The sequence below is a fragment of the Ambystoma mexicanum genome, chromosome 4q (assembly GCF_040938575.1).
Source record: "Ambystoma mexicanum isolate Mex_15411 chromosome 4q, UKY_AmexF1_1, whole genome shotgun sequence".
Taxonomy (NCBI): Eukaryota; Metazoa; Chordata; class Amphibia; order Caudata; family Ambystomatidae; genus Ambystoma; species Ambystoma mexicanum.
In genome coordinates, this window is record NC_090928.1 from 328544220 (window position 1) to 328570296 (window position 26077).

Sequence of the window (26077 nt, forward strand, 5' to 3'; positions counted from 1 at the left end):
GAAAGTTCTGCGACAGGTGCAGGGTTAAGAATGTGGATCCTTTTTCATGTGACATTCCTGTAGTTCTCTTTTTTTCTTTCGTTTGCCCACAGGGGCCTGCAAGTGGGTACCTTTTAAAGTTTACCTTGCGGCGCTGTCTATATTTAAGCGCTCGTCTGAGGAGTGTTCTTATTTCAAAATTCCGTTAAGTTTCTCAAAGGACTTACTAATGTGTTTTCCGCCGTCACCTTTCCAGGTGCCTGGACCTTGTTCTGAAATTCCTTATGGGTGATCCGTTTGAGCCTTTACATTCTTGTCCTTTGAGGCTGTTAACCCTTAAAACTGTGTTTTGTAGTTGAGGTCACTTCCGCTCCCATAGTGAGTGAGTTGCAGGCACTTTCAGTTAAGCCACCCTTCACTGTTTTTCATAAGGACAGGGTTGTCCTTAGAGTTTGTCCTTCCTTTCTTCCGAAGGTGGTGTCGGAATTTCATTTAAGCCAGAAGGTTGTTCTTCCGGCATTATATCCTCCTCCACATCCTGGTAAGGAAGAGGAGAGGCTCCATAGGTTGGATCCTAGGAGGGCTTTAAGCTTCTACATTTCTCGCATGTCCCGGGTCAGAGTGGACGATCAGCTCTTTATTGGTTACGCTGGAAGGCGTTTGGGACAAGCTGTTACTAAGCAGACTTTGTCTAGATGGATTATCTTGGCAATTTCTGAATGTTACCGCTTGGCGGGTAAGGACCCTCCAGTAGGCTTACAGGCCCATTGTACTAGGGGTATGGCTGCCTCTACTGACCTGCAGAGGGGTGTTCCTATTCATAACATCTATGAAGCAGCCACTTGGGCTTCGGTCCATACTTTTGTATGAAACGACTCCCTAGATCCTATCCATGGGCAGGATCTGGCCTTTGGCAAGGCAGTCTTTTACTCTGGAATTTGGTTGGGCATTCTAAATTTCTATATTCTAATTTTTTTTTCCCCCCTCCATACGTTGGTACTGCTTTGGCAGTCTGTCATAGATATGGAATACGTCGGAGGACCCAATCCCCTCGAAGAAGTTACTCTCTTACCTGGTAACGTTCTTTCGATGGGATGGTCCAACGACGTATTCCATATCGCTCCCTCCCTACCTGCCCCACTACAGAATTTCTTATGCGATTGCAGCTTACATTTCTGCAAGGCTTTCTGTGGTCATACTGGCAGAAGATTGGTGCCACACGGTCTGGGAAAACATTACAACTGAGGCTACCGGCTTCGTGCGTCCTACTTATAACATCCGGTGACGTCGGCTCGACGGTGGCCCTCGAGGACAGCGTATCGATGTCATCGATGCAGAAGCCGAAAGATTTTCCGAAGCCGCACAGCTGTGGTGATTACTGTCATAGATATGGAATACGTCGTCGGACCATCCCATCGAAAGAACGTTACCAGGTAAGAGAGTAACTTGTTCTTCCTCTTAAAAGAAACATTGACAATGGGAATTGTTTTTTACACCTAAAAAATCATTTTACTCCCAACTTCAAAATGAATTCTGGTCTCCATCTGATGGGAACATGTGCAAAAAATGTACCCATGATCTGGTAGGCAGAATTAGCATAACTGTAGGTCTTGTCATAACCACAGGTGTTTATTGTGGTAGGTCAGAAGGAGGTAGGCAAAGAGGCGACATTTCTACCTGAATTTGTATTCAAATAATTAACAAAACCCCTATCTATCCCTACCAAACAGGGGTTTTCCCTACCTAACGGAATCTAACTAGGGTTCTCGTCGTCAGTGAGGTCGTCGAAATCAAAGAAGTCTGTTCTCTTTCCCAAAAATACCCTACTCTGATCCTACCACTAATTATCAACTAACAAATGAAAAAGGGGGTTCTAGGAGAATGACGCCCTTCTCCTGGATAGGTCTTCTCAGCCTTAATAGTTTCTTGTAACATAGTTAATCAGTTCCTTTAATTCCTCAAGGGGGATTCTACCTTCTCTCAGGTATCGTCTCTGTAGACTTATTTACAGTTCCTAGTTTCCCTTGACTTTTATTCCTCTGTTTCCTTTACACCCATATATCTCTCTTGCACTTGTTTCACAGTCTCTCACTCTCTAGAGACCAGTCTCCCTGGTTTCTTTACCACTTCATGGCCTTGTAAGTACTTCCCTTTCTGGGAACCACCATGTAGGTTCTTCTGTTCCTCTTTGCTTTGCTATTGTCTTGGGGTTCCCAACCACTTGAGCGACAACGAACTAATTACTTGAGCCACAAGTAAAAGCTATAATCAATAAATGTTTCTTCCTCCTACACATGGTAAAAAGGATCCTACCATTCCTCTAATTTGCCCACAAAACAATCACAATCATCACACTCCTGTCCAGAGTAGACTCTACACCAACAGCCCATACATAAGAATGCCAGAACGACTATTAAAGAAACTTCGGCGCATCCAAAACTCTGCTCTCTTCGTGGTAGTTTGCGCAACAGTCTGGCTGCACACTACCCCAGCACTGAAAATGCTACACTTGCTACCAATAAAACGGCTAATAAAATTTAAAGCTACGTGCATAATGCACAGAGCAATTTAAGGCCAAGGAGCAGAGTTCCCAACTGGGAAAATAACATTCTACCATCCGACAAGATCATTCAGATCAAGCAACGACATTCGCTTAGAACCAAAACCATACAATAAAAGAACATTCTGAGGATCATCTTTCTCTCACCTTGCAGTAATAACCTGGAATGACATATCAATAAACATACGCAACAGAAGGGATCATCTGGAATTCAGAAAGCTACTCAAAATGTGGCTCTTTGCTCCAGAACCAGAAGGAAATGACTAGGAAACATAGACCAAGCAGGAAACAATAATACCAAGAACTAACTCATGACCCCTAACTTAATCTTCCCTAACTGGCAGGCGGGGGGAGGATACCCCAACAACCACCCATGTCCACATACAGCTAGTATTCGGAGGAAAACTAGGTAGATTAAGACCCCACACGGGACGGGCAGGGAGTGACCAGAACTCTCTAACCCAAACACTGCCAACCCGAGGGTGTGAGCACAATACCGCTAGAACAATACAGAGACAAAATGCCACTCCTCAACGTGCCGGCCAACTAGGTGGACAAAATACAACAACAAACATACAGGATAATCATAGATGTTGATCGCAGAAACGCAAAGTTAGAGGTAAGAAAAAACCTGCTAACCCAACTCAAAAACCTCAACTCTCCACTTACACTTCTCACATAGACACTCACACAACCACTTCTGCACAGCAATCCGCACGTACTTGACCACATTGCAACAACAGACAAACCGTACATAACTTGGCACAACAGCACACTGGGAAATCGAAATCCACACTTAAGCTCAGCGAACAGTGCAAACCTAACTGAAGCTGCCAACAGGACATCAAAACCCTCTTTCCTACTCCTGCTACACCCCTGCCCTTTTCAGATCTGCGAGAGCGCTTCAGTACCACTCTGGTGGTGACGGTGCACGGTACAAATACCTTTACCATCATTATAAACAAGGATCACCAGTCTTTTGACTTACTTCCCTATCTTGACTGATTTTGTAATCACTGGGACGAATGTGATGAGTACCTCTAGATTAGATATATAGTCCACTGATGAGTTCCTTGGGATTCATTGAGACTAGTATGAGTCTCGCAGTATTCCCTATTCTCTTTGTTGTTTTTACCATTACTGAGACAAGTATGAGTCTTGATATTTCTTATACTCTTTATTGCTATTACAGATACTGGGATGAGTATGATGAATCTTTCTGTATTCATGATCCTCTCTGCTGTTTAGCTTCTGCCAGTAGCCCCTCCTGCTGTTCCCATTACCTCTAGCTTTTCGGGTTGTCACTGGTTCTTCTTGTCGTGTTGGGATCACGCTGTCTCAAGGAAAGGTTACAGCGTCTTCCTTTTCTGCTTCGGTCTCTGTGTCTACAGAGAATTGTTCTGGGTGGTCCTGGTGTCGTTGTCGAACCACGCGGTCCACCTCCTTGAGGTCACATCACCACCTGGTAATGCTTGCCCCATACACAAGTCATCTCCCTTCCGGTTCCAGGACCGCTTTCATTCTTTGTTCTCCACATCCTCTTGACAAAGGACCTCCCAGAATGCCCTGGCTTCTCTCCCCCAGGTACAAACTTCCCAGGCTTCACCTTCTCAGTGAACACGACTAATGCAAGTTCCTCTTTGGTTTTTATGTGACTTAGCTGGTGTCCCCCTTCTGTTTTGCTGGACTATTCTTTCTTACTCCATAGTTCTCACTCTTCACAGTGTTCCCTATTTAACATAGAGGAGTGGTCAGCATTACTACTTCAGTCTTCTTAGTGAATTTGTGTTGGGCTCTAATATTGGAAGTGGCGTCACAATAGCACTCAGTGATCTGTTCAGGTGGTGTAATCTGAGGCAAGGATGGTCTGAGGGGTTCACAGGAAACTGGGCAGAGAGTTCCTTCAGAGAACGGGGGCCCTTGTCCCCAAAAGGGAGTCTCTCCCTGTGAGGTGCCACTAATCGCCACCCCTAGGGGGAATGTTGTCTAGCCTCACAGGGAAGGGCTCCCTTCTGGTCCTGTGAATCGTCACAATGTGTTACTGGTGACATTGGTAAGTTCTTGATTAAACAACCACCACTGAAGCCTGTGATAAGCATGCTTACTAATATGCACACAGATGTGCTAAAATCACCAGGAAGACTGATAGTGTCCCAGTACAGTGTGATATATTTGAAACCATAGGTTCATGAAAAGCTGAAGAGTTGGGTGAAGACAGATCATTGCTTTGTACAAGATACCTCGCATGTCATCCGTACTTTGGAAACCAGGCCTGGTCTGACAGACGCTGCTATTGAAGCTATTGTATATGTTGCTGGGTTGTATACTCGCATTGTACAAGATTAAAAGTCATTGTTGCCAGTGAAGCCTTAGCTGAAGCAACAATACTATCGGAAAATGGTGATTTTTCTTGTCAAGTTATTAAATATTTCCCTGCAAAATGATTATTTCTGGTTTGGATCTGAATACAACCACCAAACAGCGTTCTGTGAGGGGGCAAATATTGCCTACAGCAACACAAGGTTACTACGTGAAGCACAGTTGTTAATATAAGGAATACATTTGATGCACTGAAATAAAGATATTTTCATTATTTGGCAATTCACTGATGAAAACCAGCAACACTTCTTTAGGATCTTCAACGGTGCACCCACACTATCAAATTCACATTCACTGTTGATCCCAAGACTGTCAATTATCTGGATAGTGTAGTAGACATTCACAACAAGTTGATGTTCTCCCTATACCAAAAAGGTACTGCTAGAAACAGTTCTCTTCATGTCAAATCAATGCTAGCTCGTCAAACCATCAGCCGACCACATTACTTCAAATGTGACTCAATGCGTAAAGATTGGTACATGACGACATCTTACCTTCAATGTGGCTATTCACATTGTTTGAACCACGGTGCTACTTAAGACAATGAGCAGCTGCTTTAATCCCATCTGTAAAGAATGGTACCTCTCTCACAATCAGTTGTGTACTAACCTTTGGTCCAGCGATCAACAAGATACACTATCCTGCAACAGCATTGGCATCTGTTCGAGGACGTTAATGGTAAAAGAAATTCCAATAAAAGTACTTTGCAACATGCTTAACTGGTCATGTAGTGTACACACTGATTTGTTCATGTGTTAAATGTTATGTTGGCCAAACCTCTTGTCTTTAAAATGCCTACTTCTTGCTGAGCACAAGGCGAAAATTTGCAACAAAAACATGAAGTCCAGCGTTGTCAGACATCTTTAATTAAGGAGCGCTGTCAACTGTTGATTTGTTTTAGAAGTTTGAAAAAACTATCTACAAAGAAGAGCTCAAGGACACTGCTTCAAACCTATTGAACATTTATTCTTCAAACGGAATCCCTGTGGGGGCTGATTGAGCTCCCCAATTGGGAGATGCATTTGAACTGCTGGTACTCTTGTTCAGTGAATAATTTCCTAGTATTCCGATGCTGGGTGGGACCAGACTGATACGCAAATGGATATTTCTTTGCTAGTGAGGCACATGGGGCTAACACTGATTGTAACTCTGCTGAGTGTGCATAGTGCAGCAAAACTGGCTATTTAATCCTCGTTCGTCCTCAGTAGTGGGGTTCTCCCTTTTCTGCCTAGGGTTTTGACCCACTTGACCACTGTGATCAAATGTAAGCATAGAAACACCAGACGAGTGTATATGAAGAATCTGTCACTTAATCCCCATCAGTCAGGCATGTATTGGCCATGATAGTTCACCATGTATTCTGGTTGTTTTCATTATCAAAGCTTCCTATCCATGGTATGTCTCGTGCTTCTCTGAATCAGTACCTGCTGTAGGAAGCCCTTGAAGTTTCCTGTAAGAGAGCCAAACACTTAGGCAGTTCTTGGTGAGAACTGGATGCTTTTGTACTTTTACAGACAATGCGCAGATGTCGTCGATACCAATGCTGTCTTGTTTTCTTTAATGTGTATTAGCACTTGGCAAATGGGTTTTCTCTACAGAAAAATGCAGTTCATTGTGTGGACGAAATTCATGTAATGATCAGATGGAAAAACGAACGTAACCTTGAAAAATGTTGAAGACTAAAGTTAACGATCTATCTGGAGCGTTCGGAATGTTGTTGCTGTTGACATGAGTGCACGTGTAGTAGAGCAGGGAATCATTTTATCTCGTGCTGATTAAATAACAGGTATCAAAGTAGATCAAGTGTTCCTCTGTCTATATAGCTGCTTATGTAGATGTTGCATAAGATTAAGCACTTCCACGTTACAGAGAGTAACATTGACAGCACAGCCAGAATACATTTGATTCCTCAAAGACGCATTATATTGTAGTATATAGCAGAACTTTTATCAATCAAAATTAATATAAAAGGAGGGAGCTAAATGTGAATTTTGATCTAACCCTTTGTATTACATCATCCTTGTTTGCATTTGTAAATCGTGGGCATGGCCATTCTCCATTACAATAGTAGGAAACGTCATGAAATGTTGCACTGCATGCTGGGATGGCTAAGCAGTGTATCGTGAATTCCCCCATTCTCATAGGAGTCAAGCAGGCCTGCAGGGGTGTTACCCTGCCTCATGCAGACCAGTACAGACCAAAGGACACCAGGTGAAAGACTGAAGTTGCATTCCCAAGGTCCTCCAAAGCCGAAGAGCAGTCCCTTTTTTTTCTCCAAAGTTTTTTATGTGGTAGGGCCAGGGAGGTGCCGAGGGACGGTCTAGAACTAGGCCAGACACGCCAAAACTATGGTGACGGGGGTTGGAAGGCCTCTGAGACATGCTTTTGTGTGATAGTGGTGAAGCATGAACAAGGTGAGGTCGAAAGTTGCGGAAGATGCCAGGTATTATTATTTTATGTGTAGGTGGCTTATGCATCTGTGCCTCACTTCTTGAGTTGCTTGTTCAAAGGTACAGCTTAGGAGGGGGCCGGGGGATAGTTGCAAGTTCACCCCTGTAGCACTTAACACTGTTAAATATCTTGAACTTCATTCTCTTTTGAACAACACATTCAGAAACACCCTGGTGAAACAGAGTGAATGCATTACATGGCCTGCGGTAGAGGCCGTGTAGTTATGGTTAAGTTGCTCACCTCATAGGAAGAGCACTTTTTGGAGGCTTATAACTTTGCTCCCCCGGATAAATCCTTACCAAACTTTGCAAAAAAAGTATATGGCCTACTCTGATTTCTTTTGGCAAGTTTGGGGAGGTCTTGTCAAGGGGGGGGGGGGGGCAAAGTTATAGGGGGGTTCCAATTTTTTTTGTTTCCATAGACATTATGGAAAAATGTTTTGCTCACGCCTACAGCCCAACCGCTGGATGGATTTTCACCAAATTTGCACCAGGAGCGGCGGCTTGGTCCTGAACGCGTGCTTTTGTAAATTTGGTGTAAATCAGTTCAGTAGTTTTCTTTTTTTAAACGACCAAAATGTAGGTCCAAAAAAATTAGTGTTATCTGGCTCTGCTCCGTGTACCCATTTCCCTGTTCGGTCCACAGACAGGCATCCGATTAGCCTAGAGGGTGCCGTTATGTCTGCGGACATCGGACACACCCACTGATTGGATGGTGAAAAGCGTGAAGTTCGTCAGATTTTTGGAAAAGCCTACCATGTTGGATTAGTAGACTTCTGCTGGTGTCCGCGGACACCGCAGTAGAAACATATAAAAAACACAACATTGCACTGGTCAGACTTATCAATCTATCTCTGGGGAAGTGAGGGGTGATGAGGATAGGATGGGCTATGGCCATAAGAAGCCAAAAAAAACGGGTGCTTTTCACCCCGAATGTTTGGATGCTCGGGTGCATTTCTCTGAAGTTCGGAGACACTTCAGATGTTCAGGGACATCTGTGCCTTTTTCTGCATTACAGAGTTGGTGAAAAGCAGTTCTTGGGTGGCTTATAACTTTGGGGCCACTCAATGAAAATGCATCACATTTTGGAATTTTATTCTAGACTTGATTCCGAATGGTTTTGGAAAGTTTGGAGCTCTTTTGTCGAGAGGGAACACATTTAGAGGGTGGGAGTCCCAAAATATCGTAAAGGCTTATAAATGTGGTGCCATTTGACGAATGTGCACAAAAGTTTGCAAAACGATTTTAAATAAAGATTAAAATGTTTTTGGAAAGTTTGGTGGGTTTTTCTTAAGGGGGGCTAAATTATAGGCGGTTTCAACATTTTTTGATGGCTTATAACTTAGTTGCCATTTGATGAATGTCGACAAAAGTTTTCAGAAAGATTATAGTGCACCCCGCTGGAACGCAACATTGTCCAGGACCAAATACAGCGGAAAGTCACCTCAACCATGTACAATGTAATCACATCCTTTGCCACGCCTGAATTGATCAGCCTAAAAGCCAGATGGGAGCGCGACGTGGGCCCACTTCAACCTGAGGACTGGACGGAAGCTTTGATGTACCCACGGGAAGTGGCCATTTCATCGAGACTCCGACTGGTCCAACTCAAAATCCTACACCGCATCTACTATCCTAGAGTGGCACTCTTCCGATGGGGCAGAATCCCGGACGCGCGATGCCTGCGCTGTAAACTGGAGGAAGGAACTTTCTTCCACATCATATGGGAATGCGACAAAATACAGCAACTATGGGGGAAATGTTGTGACAAACTTTTCGGAGTCATGGGCAAGTCAGTACAAAGGGGACCAAAACAGCTCCTGTTAGCGATTTCCGACGAAAGTGATCTGACCCGCTATGAGAAACTGCTCTGGTCGACTGCAACAGCAGTCCTCAGAAGGAACATTGCGCAGTTATGGGGATCAGAGAGAACACCCTGCTACGACCAATGGGTCAAGGACGTGGACATTTGTGTGATAATGGAACGCAGGGTGTATGCTGCGAGGGGATGCCCGCAAAAAGCAGACAAAATATGGCAGAGATGGGAAGAGGATGGCTAAGCTTCCGACGAGATGTAACGAGCAGGGTGAACTAATTGGACGAGGCGACGCCGGGTTAGCGAGCCCGGTACGCACAAGCTGTTTCATGTGCTCCCTCATCGTAGACTTGATGGTCCCGAGGGCTAAGGCCCCACATTTCCTTTCCTCTTCTTTTCCCCGGTGTTGTATATCCCCCCTTTTTCCTTTTCCCTTCCCTGTAATGTATAGCTATGTGTAATGTTTATTCATGTTTAAAAATCAAATAAAGTTTTTGATTAAAAAAACATTCAATGTTTGTGTAAAGACTGAATATATTTTGTCAAGTGGAGGCTAAGTTATATGACTATTGTATGTACATCCATTTTGACACTTTTGAAAAAAATAAAACATGGGCAGATTTCAAGCAAACTCGTGCAAGGAGCATTGGCACGGAACTTAAAGCATTGTTTTGCAAATGTGCTTGTTTTATTTTTTGGCAAGTGTCAAAATGTAGGTACAAAAAATGTTAATATACCTTTGATGACTGAGTATAGCATGTGGCCATGGACAGTGACCAGATTGTCTGGGTCATGGTATAAGGTCATGACCCAGACAATCTGGCTATTGGCCATGACCGTGAGCGAAGAAAAATGCAGTTAAAGTGGCCATGTCCACCTGGGACCGGCTATGTGGTAAGGTTATTCGAAAGTGGGATAAGTGCTTATGGTAATCTGGTCATAGGGTTCTGTCTTCGCCTTCTGCAGGCTGCCATGGAAAGGGAAGAGGGGCTTTGTACGGATCCCCGCCTTCCCTTTCTATGGTGGCCATCTTGGAAAAGGATTTTCCTTCCTACAGCGCAACACCTCAGGCGTCCCGCTGTAGGAAGAAAAATCTATTTTATTAGCACCCCGGGTTCCCACTTTGGAAACCAGGGGTGCTAATGACCTTTATCCCTCATTGCATGCGCTGCAATGGAGGATAATGGTCCGGAGCCCTCATTATTTATTTATTTATAACGCGCCAAAGCACACAGTCATCGGGGCCCACACAGACACACTTCGCTTGGGGCCGATAACCTGGGTTACACGGCTGTTATTCCCCATTCCCGTCCCTGGAATGGGGGATGAACGTCACATTATTCCCTTTAGCATAACTCAATATGCTAATGGAAATGTGGGAAAAAAATATTGCGTCCATGTACTTTACTGAGAAATGTAAAGTAGATGGAGTCTATAAGATTTTTTTTTAGTTATTTTTTTTAACTGTGAAAGGTGGTTCCTAAAGGAACCTTACTTTTGTTTTAAAAAAATATGTTTGCAGGAGAGGGTAGAACATGAGGTGAGGAGGGAAATGAGGGAAGAGGCACCAAGCATTAAAATGGAGGGGCAGGTGGACAGGGGAAGATGTTGCGCGTGTGTTACTTCTAAGGTAGTGGGCAGTGTTAGCATGCTCCTTGATTACAGCTTCAAAAGCGCTTCCCACTGCAGGGTTGTGTGTTGCAGTATATACAGTGGACTATTGTATTCCAAAGATATGGATCAACAGCCTCTTTTATTGCTTGCAAGGTAGCTGGTGGGATTTTGTGTCCCATAGAAGTAGGCTATGTGGTTACAGTATTGGGTGAGGAGGATGATGTGAAGGAAGACAGCCTACTACTTGCTAAGAAAGGAACAATCTTTCTGAGAGCATTGGAGTAGTTGGATTTTGTGTGGTGGCTTATGGAGGTGGTCGTGTAGGAGTAATGTCCAGGCAGTCCGCGACTGAGTACCAAGTTGCACTCAGTGCATTTAACTTTTGTAGCTGTTTTGTACATTCCCAACAGTGGCAAAGAACTGCTACACCCATGATTCTCTCTGGGTGCTAGAGGTAGGCACTTCCTCTACATCATATTCTTGGTCCTCTTCATTGTCTTTGGAAATACTGCGCTTTTTTGTTGTGTGGGTCCTTCAGTTGGTGGTGGTGGTGGTGGCGGCTCTTGGGGAGGAGGGATGGCAATAGCTGATGCCATTTTTAAGATTAATAGCAGTTTTGCTGCTATTCTTGCAACTATGGGCTTTTACCTAGATTGTTAATGGATAATGAGTAAGAATAGGTGTAGGAGCTGTGCAAGGGTATATTTTGAGCTTGAAAGTTCCTAGATCAGTAGAGCATGCAGTTCCGAACTGTCCATGAAGCAAGGACCCGAACACTAAGTGCAAACGCATTCATGGACACGTCGTCATGCCGTGCACGAGCGCATGGTCGCGTGGCACTGTCCGGAAGGTCCACGATGATGTCAGACGTTCGCGGACATCGACGGAAGCAAAAAGAGTGGAAAAAGTATAGAAGTGTTAAAAAAATGATGCTAGAAGGTGGGAAATGGCACAGTTGTAAGGTGACACTTTGTAAATTAGACAAACATTTTACTATATTGGGGTAAGTATGATATTAATAAGTTGTAGGACAATAGAATGCACTGGTAAAAACCCATGAAATTCACTGAAAGAACTTTGTTAAAGGGACGTTATGGTTACAAGTAAAACGGAAAATCCTCAGAAATTCGTAAATTATGGTAAGCTAAGCCAGCATAACTCGCGCCACCACAGTGCACTGCTAAGACTAACACCCAGGACATCAAATATGACATCACAAATGCCATTGACATCACTGATGACATCACATGTGAAATGAATTTTGATGAAACATCCCTACAAGGGGTTGTGTTTATAATGTTGGTAACAAGATGTCAGGGGTGATTGTGTAATGTTAAACATGTAATAATTAGCTAACAAATCAAGACTTACCACACACTTGAGCTAGTACAAACAATACATATGAAGACTCACAATGCATACAAATCAGAGACGCAAACAGGGAAACTAAAGTAAGGAAGAAAGAAACAACATCATCAGAAAATGTTAATGGCATTAACGTTTATCTTCATGTATACAAATGAATTGTGTGTTTGAGGCTTGCCTATTTCCCCATGTACATGCACCATGAGCTGAGACCAAATCCTAAGGAAAGTACTTTAAGAACATATGACAAAGTTAACATCTAGATATACTGCACCTTTTGAATTTTAATATTCTGACTGTCAGTGCACACCACCAGCTGGCCTAGATATGTGAGAGAACAAAAACAGTGGGCCAGATATGTGATTTCATCAGTGATATGATCAATGACATTTGTGATGTCATTTTTGATGTCCTGGGTGTTAGTCTTAGCAGTGCACAATGGTGGTGCGAGTTATGGTTGCTTAGCGTACCATAACTGGTGAATTTCTGAGGTTTTTCAGTTTTACTTGTAACCATAACGTCCTTTTAACAAAGTTTTTTCATTGAATATATATATATATATATATATATATATATATCTATCTGAGGCTTGTGGAATCTGCTTAGATCACATATAGGCCGACATCTAGTGGAAGCTGCGGAGTATTGGTTTGTTTTTAGAAACTCAAAAAGGGGTGTCGAACTAGGGCGTGCCAGTAATACTATCCCTAGTGTGACATCCACTGTACCCATGATCCCTCAGGCGTGTAGGAACCTCAGATTGTTTTTTTCCGCCATACTTGTCGGAAGCATAGTTGCGGAGTTCCCTGGCTTTCAACCATTTATCATAAATTAACCTAAAATTCCCTTTCCTCAAATCCCACGTTGCTACTGCGAAGATCGACGCCGGTACTGGAGAACGAACAGCCGTCAAGACAGACTTTGGGCCTCGGAAGGCCTCTGGCCTCGGCCCGGGCCTCGTAAGGCCTCTGACCTCGGCCCTGCAAGTAGGGAGAGTGGGGGGTGGACATACTCCCACTCGTTTATTTTCTTACATACACTCGCCCGCTGCCATATATTAACATATGGAGAGTACTCCATTTAAATTCCACCCCAAGTGCAACCGTAGTTCCCTTGGGTAGATGAGCATAACACCTGTAATCTCGGTCTACCTAGGGACCACCCTGAAGCAAATTGCAGAGCGTGTAAACTCTTTAAAGCTAAAACACTTAAGGACTGCTCCACCAAACGTTGGGCCCATTACTCCAGGCAACTCGAGATCATGGACTTTGTGGGTTCCTTCAGTGATGGCAGCAACGCCGCTGTATCGGACGGCGAGGGCACAGGAGTGTCATTAGACACCCAAGCGCGAGCCCCCGACCTCGGAGGACTGTCCGGCGGGGGGCAGTTATGGGGACCACACCCGGCAGCATAAGCGCTACCCATACACCTACATATAAACACACTAAACTCTCAAGAGACTCAACATGCGTGTCGAGTGATCGGCAGAAAAAGGCACAAGGAGAGCGGTCAGCAGAATCAGTCTCCTCTGGGCGTTCCATGTCATGTCCGCCTCATGACACACGGCAACCATCTACAGTTGCTAAAAGTGCCATGTTAAGTAAAGTCACATAGGTATGGTCATCAGAAGACGAATCCGACCTCCACCCCCAAGCAGCACGTTCAAAGTCAACTCTGGCAGTTCGTTCTACGTCTGCCTTCGAGTCTCGACGTCCGTCCTCTAAAACTACAGAACCTCCTAAACCCACCTCCGAATCTCGGCGCCAGGTGTCAAAAGATTCTGGGAAAGCCATAGAGTCAGGGAAACGTGCCTCTACACATGGGAAAGGGGGGAAACAACAGAAAAAACATTCTAAACACAAACATAAATCTTCTGAGAAGTCAAAGGCCCCGGACCCTGTCACTAGGCCTAAAGTTGTCCCTCCTATTCCACAGGATATGGGAATGGAAGAGGAACCACAGCAGGAAGTGTCATTCCCAGTTCCAAAGAATGGAGCTCTGAAGACTTTGACAGAGTGATGAGGAGGATGTCTTCTATGGCAAATTTTTATGAGAAAAATCCTGATTACTTGCTAAGCTATCAGAATGCCCCTGCCACCTCTACTCCTCCTGGATCCAAAGACCCTCAACCTCCTAGTAAAAAACCCTGTAATGAGACTCCAGTTCAGGGCCTGATTTCAAACCCACTCACTATTGAACCTTATCAGTATGATGAAGATCCAGACATACAAACACTGGATGACCAGGCAGGGGTGGAATATTATGGAGACGATGAGGACCAGGATGATGATGATGATGATGAGGAGGAGGAGGAAGAGGAGGAGGAGGAAGACGAAGCAGATGCCTATAGTCTCGACTCCCCTATTCCCAAGGACCCACCGGTGAAAGACTCACCTGTGGATAATCAGCCATTACTGACCAAGGTCTTAGCTAGAGCTGCAGACCACTTTCAGATAGACACTCAAGGGGCTCAAGAAGAGAGGGACTTTGCAAAGCAAATTATGGGGGATAGGAAATCCATTGCCCAAGCCATACCAATTCTAAAGTCTGTTCGACGCAGAATTGACCCCTCTCTACTCACCCCTTACCTTACCCGGGCAGTTAACCCAAGAATAGAAAAAGTATTCAGGGCCGCCCCCTCCGACCCACTTTACATAAGGGGTCAGCTGAAACCTGACTCATTGGTGGTTACAGCCACCAGGAAAAGGGCGGGGACACCTCTAGCATTCTCTGAAGGTCCTCCAGACAAGGAGAGCAAAAAGATATATGGGCTAGGCAGGAAAGTAGCTTCCACTTCTGCTTACCAGGCAAGAATTTCTAATAACACCACTCTGCTGGCAAGTTACAACTGTCACCAATGGGAACAGGTAGCTGCCCTCATTGCCTCCGTACCGGAACCTCTAAAGGGCCAGTTTGCGTCGGAAGGGAGATCAGTGTCCGGATGCATCCTCAAAGCGACTTTTGAAACAGACAATGCAGGCCGGCTCATCGCAGAGGGCACAGTCATCAAGAGACACGCTTGGCTGAGGCAGTCGGGGTTTAAACCCGAGACCCAAGCCACACTCATTGGCATGCCGGTGGAACCAAATGTCTTGTTTGGGAAAGCGGTCGAGGAGGCACTCAAAACAGCCAAGGACAAATGATACCCTAAAGCCCCTTGGACAGTTTACTAATAAACCCACAAACCAACGAGGGAATAATAATTTTCGTTGTTCTCGTGGGTAAAATTCCCAGAGAGGGTCTAATTGCTTTCAAGGGCAACGAACATCGTGGGGAGGCAACCAACAGGCTTCACAAGGTTTCGCTTGAGGTCAAAAGAGGGGCCATCGTAGGGGGAGAAGCAGCCCAGGTAGCGGCACTACACCCCACAACAAACAGTGACATTCAGCTCTGGGTCCCTTCCCAAGCATCTCCAGTAGGGGGGGGCGCATTTCCACTTTCACCCACGCATGGGAAGTGATCACCTCGGACAGATGGGTGCTGTCCACAGTGTCCGCGGGATACTGTATCGAACTGTTGGAATGCCCACGAAACCATCCTCTAAGACAAAAAATACACTCCTTGGACCACCAAAGAATCCTCCTCGAGGAGATCATCATTCTTCTTGCAAAGGACGCGATAGAACCCGTCCCGGGCAACCAGGTAAACAAGGGTATTTTTCAACTTACTTCCTTTTGCCAAAAAAAGATCTAACAATGCACCCGGTATTAGACTTACGCCCTGCAAACAAGTATGTCAAGCCTCAAAAATTTCGCATGAATGCACTCCAAGAGCTAATCCCCCTACTAAAAAAAGGAGATTACATGGCAACATTGGACATGAAAGATGCCTGTTTTCATATTTCCATGTTCCCAGTGCACAGAAGATTCTTGCGCTTCAAGGTGGACAGTCAGCATTGCCAGTTCAAGGTGCTGCCCTTCGGTATAGCCTCGGCTCCAAGGGTATTCACCAAGGTACTGGCGGTGGTGGCGGCGCACCTACACAGGGAGGCAATCCTAGTGTAACGTTCTCTGGACGACTAGCTCATAACAGGGGAACCCCCGTAATTTGCAAATCCAACATTCAAAGAACGATCTTGGGCTTCTCAATCAACGAGAAAAAATCAAGCCTGGTGCCAAGCACCTCCAAACAGTTCCTAGGAGCTGTCCTAAACACCCAAGAGAGGTTGGCCTTTCCATCAGAGGAAAGAATTCGGAATCTGTTACTGCAAATTCCTCAGTACCAGTCCGGTTGCCAGGGTTCGCAAAGCGATGCGTTTGCTAGGCATGATGGCGTCTTGCATTTACCTGGTTCGCCACGTGCGCCCATGCAGGAATGGTTGGCGAAACAGTGGTCTCAGGCAAGTGGTCAGTGGGACGATCTAGTGGTCGTTTCGCCAACACTAGTACAGAGTCTTCGCTGGTGGACAAGAGAGAATCTTTCAAAGGGGAAACCCTTCTGCGATCCAGAAATACAGGCCGTAGTCGCCACAGACGCGTCCCTGTCAGGGTGGGGAGCACACCCCCTTCGCCACACAGCTCGGGGCCTCTGGTCTCAGACAGTGGCCAAGAATCACATCAACGTGCTAGGGCTTCTGGCAGTCTTCAGAGCACTTCGAGCCCCACCTGTTGAACCTGTCAGTGCAGATCCTAACCGACAGCATGACCGCAATGTTGTACATAAACAACCAGGGGGGCACTCGTTCGCCAAATCTGTCCAGGCTTGCCCAGAAAATTTGGATATGGGCACTCAAATGGAACATTTACCTGTCGTCTCAACATGTTCCAGGGGATCTCAATTCACTAGTGGATGCTTTGAGCAAAGCCCACCTCCCAGAAGTATACAAATGGTGTCTACACGAAGAAGTCGTAGCAGACCTCTTCTCACAGCGGGGTTTCCCCACTATAGACCTATTTGCCACAAGCGAAAACAGACAATGCCCCGGATTCTCTTCCAGGTACCCCCAGCCAGGCTCCAAGTGGAACACCCTATGGATGAACTGGTCAGGGATGTTTGCCTATGCTTTTTCACCAACCCCTCTGATGAGGAAGGTGGTCAACAAGATACACAGGGAATCGATGACGCTCATCCTAGTTGCTCCCATGTGGGCGAGACAACCGTGGTTCCCGCACCTGCGCAGACTGGCGGTGTGTGAACACATCAGACTCCAGTGCTGGTACAACCTACTCTCCCAGCACGGAGGACAAACAGTGCATCATCAACCAAACTCCATGAACTTGGCAGCATGGCTCCTGAAGTCATAGAGTTTGGCCATCTCAATTTCCACAGAGATGCATGGATATCTTAAAAGAATCAAGGAAACCGAACACAAGGCACTGTTACTTTGAGTGGAAAAGATTCGTTATTTGGTGCCAGAATAAACAAATCCACCCAGTTGATTGCACTCCTTCCAATATTGTCACCTACATGCTCCACTTACTGGATGCAGAGTTGGTATTTAATTCACTCAAGGTACACCTGGCAGCGCTGTCAGCCTACACCACCTCCCATAACAAGGTGTCATGGTGGAAAGTGCCACTTCGCAAAGCCTTTATGGAAGAGGTGAAGAGATTCCACCCTCCAATTTCTAACCCACCTCCAGGGTGGGACCTTAATGCGGTGCTTGGTAAACTCATGGGACCCCCCCTTTGAACTCATGCATTAAGCTAGTCTCAAACACCTGACCTATAAAACTGCCTTCTTAGTAGCCATTACATCCATAAGAACGGTCAGTGAAATTCAGGCTCTGTCAGTGCAGGATCCTTTCTTTACTGTTCATAAGGATAAACTGCTTCTACAAACTCACCCTAGGATCTCACCTAAATTCATTTCAAAATTCCATGTTAACCAGTCCATTAAGCTTCCGGCCTTCTTCCAAGAACCCAAAAGCTCTGCTGAGGTGGAACTACACACACTAGATGTGCGAAGAGCGGTCCTCTGCTACGTAGACAAGACCAGATCGCTAAGAAAGACAGATCACCTGTTTGTCTCCGTAGCTACAGGTAGAAGAGGAGATTGCGTCTCTAAAGGTGCCATCTCGAAATGGATAGTCAGATGTATCCAGCTGTGTTACTCCCTTTCAGATAAAACTCTGCCTTTTACGCCAAGGGCCCACTCTACAAGAGGCACCGGGGCCACGCTGGCCTTCGCTGCAAATGTACCACTTGACACCATTTGCAAAGCAGCTACATGGAGCTCTATTCACACTTTTACTCAGCACTACTGCATTGACACTAATTTCAAGACAGATACTCAAGTGGGACAAGCGGTTCTAAGACATTTGTTCGCTCATGACCCTTCTCACATCCCACCTTCTAACACTGCTCGCTAATCTATGCACAGCATGTGATCTAAGCAGATTCCACAAGCCTCAGAAGGGATACATTACTCACCGTAATCGTATTTCTAATGTTTGTATCTGCTTAGATTCACATGCACCCGCCCTTCCTCCCCTCTGAGAGAAGGTGCATGGATGCTTGTAGTTTTATCTATCTGCTTGGATACTCTGTACTCACGCTACTCCTCATGCTACCTCATGTCAGATAAAAATACAATCTGAGGGTCCTACACGTGTGAGGGATCATGGGTACAGTGGACGTCACTCTAGGGATAGTATTACTGGCACGCCATAGTTCGACGCCCCTTTTCTAGTTTCGAAAAACAAACTGTAATACTCCGCAGCTTCCACTAGATGTCGGCCTATGCACAGCATGTGAATCTAAGCAGATACAAGCATCAGAAAAATTATTACGGTGAGTAATGTATCCCATATTTCCAAAAGAGATTCTGATGGTATGTCATGACTAGATCTGAGCTCTGAAGATTTCTTACCAACAATCAAAGTAACACCTGCATCTTATCGTCATTGCCAACCATGTGAGGTCAAAGAGTAGGTGATAAAGAAGTGCCTAAAATGCACTTCAAAGATAGGCGACAAAAAGGAAGACTACATTATTTAATCATACAATTCATGTGAGCCATGACTGCATAAAACACAGCACAACCATAAGCTGTAACGTTACAGAGAGTATCTACAATCACTTGTTGTTCAAAATTCCTAAATTCTTGAATATGAAGTAAGCACTGTTGCCTGTATGCACACATATGGTCTGTTTTACATTGGTAGTTGATGCTGACAGTGAATCATGGGAATAGTAAAACATCATCTGGCGCAACATTTAACATCTTAACAACATTCATTTACCCCTTCATAGCTGGCCATCCACCTAGACATCATAATGGTGGCCATTCACCTAGGCCCAATCTGCCAAACAGAGCAATCCCCAGTGCACTTCCATAGCCCCTAACAAAATGTAGGAAGAGGATAATGGATTGAGTGCTCATTGTCCCACATGACCAGGCCGAGCATTGGTATCCTTATGGAATAAGGAAAACAAATCTTTAAAAAAATATATATTTGTAGCGTGCACTGCAACCTAACTTCACCACACAACTTTCCCATCTACCGGCCTGTGCCCTAATACTGAAGAGGCCCCTCTAAATGTGGCCAGCCAGCTTTCCATCATGGCAGCCATTCACCCGGGGTCCATTGGCCACCTGAAGCCGTCCATCAGTGCCCTCAACCCCTGTTAGACCCATGGATTAGACTGATTGGCTGTTGACCACACCACTTAAACATCCTTTCTCACAATATTTTCCCATTGACTAAGGCTGACTTGTCCGCATGGCCTGGGCACATGGAAGAGGTTGAATCCTATTGCCAGTTTTCCAGATTCACCCTCACCACTGTCGCCAGGACCCTTTATAACATGGTATCTGTTGTCCTCCAGCATGAGGGTGATGGAGGTTCTTCTCTGAACAATTAAACATCTCTGGGCTAGTTCCAGGTCCATCTTATCCCCTCATCCATCCCTTTGGATTCCCCTTGGGCTGGTTTTGGGTCTTTCTACCCCCAACCCTATCCTGACCTCCAACTTGGGTGGGTTTTGGTTTCCTCCAATCCTTTCCTCTGGGTTGGTTCTGGGTCCCTCTGATAAAGCACTCCCCCAACCACCCAAACTGCCCCTCCTTCTTGAGCTGGTTATGGATCCCCTCTGCCGGCTGTGCCTTGGTTATGGGTCCCTCTCTCCACAATGCCCTCTGTGAGGAATTCGACCTACCGCACTGTGGGTGTGCGCTTGCCTGGGCTTTTTGTACATTTTAAATTAAATTGGATGATGGTAGATCAACCTCCGGAAAATGTGTGGGGCTAATCTGCAGATGTATTCGTATGATCACAGCACGACATACAAATATAGACCTGTGTACTCTGGGTGAACACAGCCTACAGGTACATCAAGGCATCTCAGAAGAGGAAAGGCAAAACCTTCCACCTGCCATGGCCAGCCTAATTAACCGGCAAAGAATCCATGGATCCGCCTTTTCCTTTGTTAGCTGCTGGTGGCAGCCTCGCATACTAATCAGTTAATTCAAACAGGCCTGGTCGCAGGACTAAGAAAGGACAGGAAAACCCCAATAACCTTTAATATGCTCTGTGTCACCCTGAAGCCAGCTCCTGCCTCTCAATATCAAAGCCATTGACCTGTCATGTCTGGAACCATGTATTTACAGTAGTCATCCCCGCAGGGGGACCACATTCAGAAGGTACGAGCATGTTTGGCGGATACCAAAAGTCTGTTCTCGCTGTGACTTCAAGGGTGACCTGAGGCTTTAATCAGGAACCATAGATGGCTCCCTTAACTAGAACGACCCTTTGATCCAAAACAGACAGGAAGATGGGTGGGACTTAGTATTACATTTTTCACCCCTTACCTTGTAAAGCACTCTGGTTATGACTTCACGCGTACAGGAGATTGTTGGTGGGGACCCAGGATTGGTTCATTAAGGTAGGCTTAGCCTACACCAATCACCTGGGTCCATTTGGCTTGAAAAGGGGGCTGAGCCCCTCTTTTGGGCAGATCATCTGAGGACTTTGCAAGGAGTAACAGGAATAACTCACTTGGACCCTGGCTGAAGGTACAGTCTGTCTTACTGCTTCCGCCAGTGAAGAAAGGCCAGGATTTCCACGAGGGAAGCAAGATCCTGCCCCTAAACATCTCTCAGGGAACAGAGGGAGATACTAAATACAGAGGACCCTACATCCGCTTCCGAACCGGTACCCAGCCAGCACACAGCGTGCCCTGCTAGCCTCTGCAGCAAGCTTCCTAAGTGGGAAGTTCCAGAGAGTCTCTGAACCAAACAAAGGACAACACTGTTGTCTACAACACTCTTCTCAGCTTCAGGCCAATCCCCTTAAAACGACACAAGCCCAGTGAAGAAGCTAGGAGGAGTACATCAACAACCATCAACCAGCCTACCGCCACAGTCGCTAACGTCATCTGAGACGCCTCAACCAGTGCTTCAGACCCGCCAACCAGCACTGAGACAATGATTCCTGGCCCACAGCCGCCGGGTAGGCCAGCCTGCAGCCATCCATCCAGCCTTGCTCGTTGAATAGTACTACCTGCTGCTTGATACCCACAGCAGTCTCCCGTCTTGAACTCTGTTGCAGAAGCTGCAATGCGCCCTGAAACCGACTCAACCATGTCGAACACCAAGAACTTCTAGAAGCACAAGATACATTGTGGTTCTGTCCCCCTGGCCCTTCGCCGCAGGACCCTAGTGCCATTTTATGACCTGTTGCTGAAACCAAGTATTCTTCAACTATTGCGATTAATTACTTTGCCAAGTACCCTCCTGTCAGTATCCAGAGTGCATCCCTTTTCCTTCTTGAAACCGTCTGTCCTCTGCCTTCCTTTACAGGGTGGGTTGTATTTTGCAGTGTGCTAGAACTGTCCCTTGAATAACAATGAAGTGATATTTTTACACAACTTTGACTGGACAGTCCCTTTTATCATTGGGTAATAATTGTATTTTCACTGTGTTGCAACTAACCACGACCTTGCAGAGATGAGCCTGGCATTACGTCCATGTTATCAAAATTGGACAAGGAGCTTTATAATTTGCAAATTGGACAATGAGGTTTATAATTTGCTTGTGTTTCCAATCTGTTCGGATCCCTTCTGGTGTACTAGAGGTGTGGGGCTTATTGATGGCTTAGAAACTGATATTGATCCCTGCACCACTGATGCCCCAGAGGTTAATTCATCACAACCTCCCCTTGGGCTAGTTGTGGAGTCCTATCAACATTCTTCCATCCCCCTTCTGCCCCATTTCTGTGTACCTCCCTCCCATGGCACATCCCACCTCTATCCCCCATGTTTGTGCTGTATTGCGCCCATTTAAATTCTATATCTCCACATTGATGGTTGTTTCGTTGCATATCCACAACTTCTCTCAACCTTTGAAGGATTGCTAACACTGCGCTTTGTCCTATGGATTGCATTTTTGATCAAAACTCTGCTGTTGCCAATAATAAAATACAAATGAGTGATCCGTGTCTGAATACCAGACTCCATCTACTAGAAGAAATAACAATCAGCAGAGTACTATTGAGTTGATTTGTCTTTGCGGTGCTGCAATTGAGGCGCAGTAAGAAAGCCTGTTCATGGGGAATCTTGTATGCATGTTTGCGCACGTCTCTGTCAGTGCGCATCGGTGCACCAACTTCGATGTGTCGTGAACAGCTTTGTCGAGGTCGCAAGACTGGAAAGTCCTGCATTAAGTAAGCGGGGGGGGTTGTTTGGGTTGAAGGGGGAACAGGGGGGCTGTTTCCTTGAAGGAAAAGTCAGGGGATGCTGGGATAAAGGGCAGGGCACCCCTTCAATGAGGCAGGTTGTGGAGCAGGCGCCAAGGGAATGTACTACATGGCATTTCCCGCACAGGAACGGCCCGCACAGTAAATGCCACCACAGTAAAAACATGGAACCCTCACAGTTTCATCCATAACGTGCAAGTAAATCTGATTCCAAATGATCTCGAAACAAAGTCCCTAATTAGCAAAAGTGTGGATTAGAGGAGGACATTAGAGGTATGAACTTGGAAGGAGATTACCCAAAAGGAATTGGCTATTAAGTTTGTAATGTAGTTAAAGATCAGAGGTGATTGAGGTCAGTGCTACCGAAATTGTTGCAAATAAACCCCCCTGTTCATGATTGCCTGTTTAATTGATCTTGTTAAATATATGATGTGAAAGCTAATGATCATCTGAAATGTAGTTTTTTGAAGATGCTCGGTAGCCATGCAACTTATATAACTTTATAATTTAGCTCAATATCTTTAATTTGTAGGCCCTCGTGGACCAATTTGATGACAAGAGTCCATCCGTAGTGGAACGTCTGAAAATGTTTTATAGTTCCCAAATGCCTCCTCTTTGGGCGATTCAGGTATGTTGCACTGCAAAAGTTTTGAATGTAAAAGCAATTTTTAATATATTGTTTTTTTTCTAACCCCTTTGCAGTCTCTAACGTGTGCATATTTAACAACTGTATTAACAATGGGGACAGCACCGTTATTATGCCTCCTCTATTTCATTTCCTCACAGTTATCGCCTTTCATTGAAATTTCATCCAATATTTAGTGGGACCTATTTGACAATTATCATTTTTGTTATATTTTCCAGTAACCTCAGTTTCCTTTTTCTAATTGTATTAAAGGCATTCTTCTGTATTATACCAACCTTGGGATTGTCATCTCTTTGGTCATCTTTTGATGTGTCAGTTGAACTTTGGAAGATACCTTGAAATCCAAATCCTTAGCATTTGTTTGGCTGTATCTGTGAGACAATAGGACTCTTCTGTAGTACCCTTGTCTGCACTGCTTTTCATCTGCCATTGAGCAAGTTCTATAAACACACCAGATTTCTCTTTGTGATTTGAATCTTCCAATCAGGCTACCATTGTCCTTTTAAAGACTGTGTGAGTGTTTGTCATAGTGTCACCACTTCAACTGCCAAGTGCTCGGTGAAGAACCTTAGCCGAACACTCTAAAGCATTCCAACCCACCAGCTACACCACCCACTTGCCTAACTTACCTCGAGCATCCCCCCCCCGTCCACCAGATACAGCACCTGGGGATGGTATCACACTCCCACCACCCTTAGAGCACAGAGGGAGACATCCTAAGTAGAGCCGTTAAGGGGAAAATGTTTTGCCTTTCTGGAATGTAGAAAATTGCTCTCTGTCTGCACCGTAAACTGGGATCATGATTGTTCTACCTATGACGTGCCCTTGCCCTTTCATTTAACGCAATCAGACAGGCAAAGGTAACTGTGGATGTGCATTCCCTTTTGAGTAAGTGCAAGGCTGGGTTTGGTCAGTTTTGTGTGTTTTTCTGGATGGGCATGTGGTTTTTGAATCCATAATACAATATTTCGAACATTAAACAGGATACAGCCCTTACCAACCAGTTTTGCTTCTACCCATCACACCAAGCTACTGATCTACTATAGGACTGCAAGAATCATCTCCTACTACGCCTTTCATCACAAGAGAACCTACAACAGCCATAGCCACCCTAGCATGCTAGGAGTTATCACCCTGACCTCAGGAAGAAACTGTTCAGCCTTTTAGAATCAGAATGTTTTAATGTTGAGCCTAGGGTAGCAATGAAAACAAAACAAGCCAAGCACGGACCTGCCTCTCATTGCCAATACCCACTATGGCTTGGTGGGCACCAGATGCCTCTTGATCAACATAACATAAGATCAACAGACATCAGACAAATCCGACGTTCTCTCTGTGGACCGAATAAATCTACTTTTCATGAAACCATGTCTCTAGTAATCAGTCGCTCCATTAAAGTCATCCATTAAAGTATTCGACCAGGATTCAAGATAAAATGCACACGTTGTACCTTTAGAATAGTTGGACTGACTGCAGTGGTCTGCATAGACTTTATCAAAGTCTAAACATCTGTCGACACTACACTGACAAACACTTGCACTAGTCTGCTCCATCTCACACCTCATGGCTAAGCCCCTTCCTCATATACTGACCTTCTTACAGTCCAGCTTTCGATGACAAACCTGCTGATCCAAACACCTCTCTGTGGATCACCAATATCTGACAATAGTTAGCGACTTCAACAACTGGCTTGTGAAAAGACCATCCCATCACACAATACTTTGCAGCAGCTAGGATCACTGCACTGCATCTGAAGCAAATCAGTAGGGAAGCCACCCACATAGCTAGTCACACGATAGGTGGCATCCTTCATAATGATTAACAAGGGGGGTCCTGGGAGTCCCTCTGCCAGACATTAGTCCTGGTTACGAGAGACTTACCCAGAGTCTTTAGCTCACTATCTTTCACAAAGAAGAAATATCCCAGACATATCAGTCTTTGTCCTGCCCTGGGGCAGTCCAGCACCGAAATGCTAGGCAATTCTCCTCTGAACAAGAGTACCAACAGAAACCCCAGACACGTGTTTCGGTCTGGTTGGACCTCATCAGTAGGGTGGATCTGTGCCTCTCTAAGAATAGTGAGAAAGGGGTCCACGTCTGGATTCCCCTAGTAACTTAGGGTGAGACCCAAAGTTACTTAAATATGCAGATTAACAAGGGGGGTCCTGGGAGTCCCTGATATGTTTGGGATATTTCTTCTCTGTGAAAGATAGTGAGCTAAAGACTCTGGGTAAGTCCCTCGTAACCAGGACTAATGTCTGGCAGAGGGACTCCCAGGACCCCCCTTGTTAAATCTGCATATTTAAGTAACTTTGGGTCTCACCCTAAGTTACTAGGGGAATCCAGACGTGGACCCCTTGCTCACTATTCTTAGAGAGGCACAGATCCACCCTACTGATGAGGTCCAACCAGACCGAAACACGTGTCTGGGGTTTCTGTTGGTACTCTTGTTCAGAGGAGAATTGCCTCGCATTTCGGTGCTGGACTGCCCCAGGGCAGGACAAAGACTGATATGTTTGGGATATTTCTTCTCTGTGAAAGATAGTGAGCTAAAGACTCTGGGTAAGTCCCTCGTAACCAGGACTAATGTCTGGCAGAGGGACTCCCAGGACCCCCCTTGTTAAATCTGCATA

At 45.3% G+C, this 26077-nt stretch overlaps 1 protein-coding gene across 1 annotated transcript in view; it reads left to right on the forward strand.

The window, feature by feature from the left end:
• The window catches only part of TTC27 (tetratricopeptide repeat domain 27), a 1783878-nt gene that overhangs the window by 1350598 nt on the left and 407203 nt on the right, over positions 1 to 26077 (forward strand). Inside the window, exon 11 of the mRNA XM_069607906.1 lies at positions 23332 to 23427. Within this exon, the coding sequence (XP_069464007.1) occupies positions 23332 to 23427 (96 nt within the window). The remainder of the gene's footprint in view (positions 1 to 23331; positions 23428 to 26077) is intronic.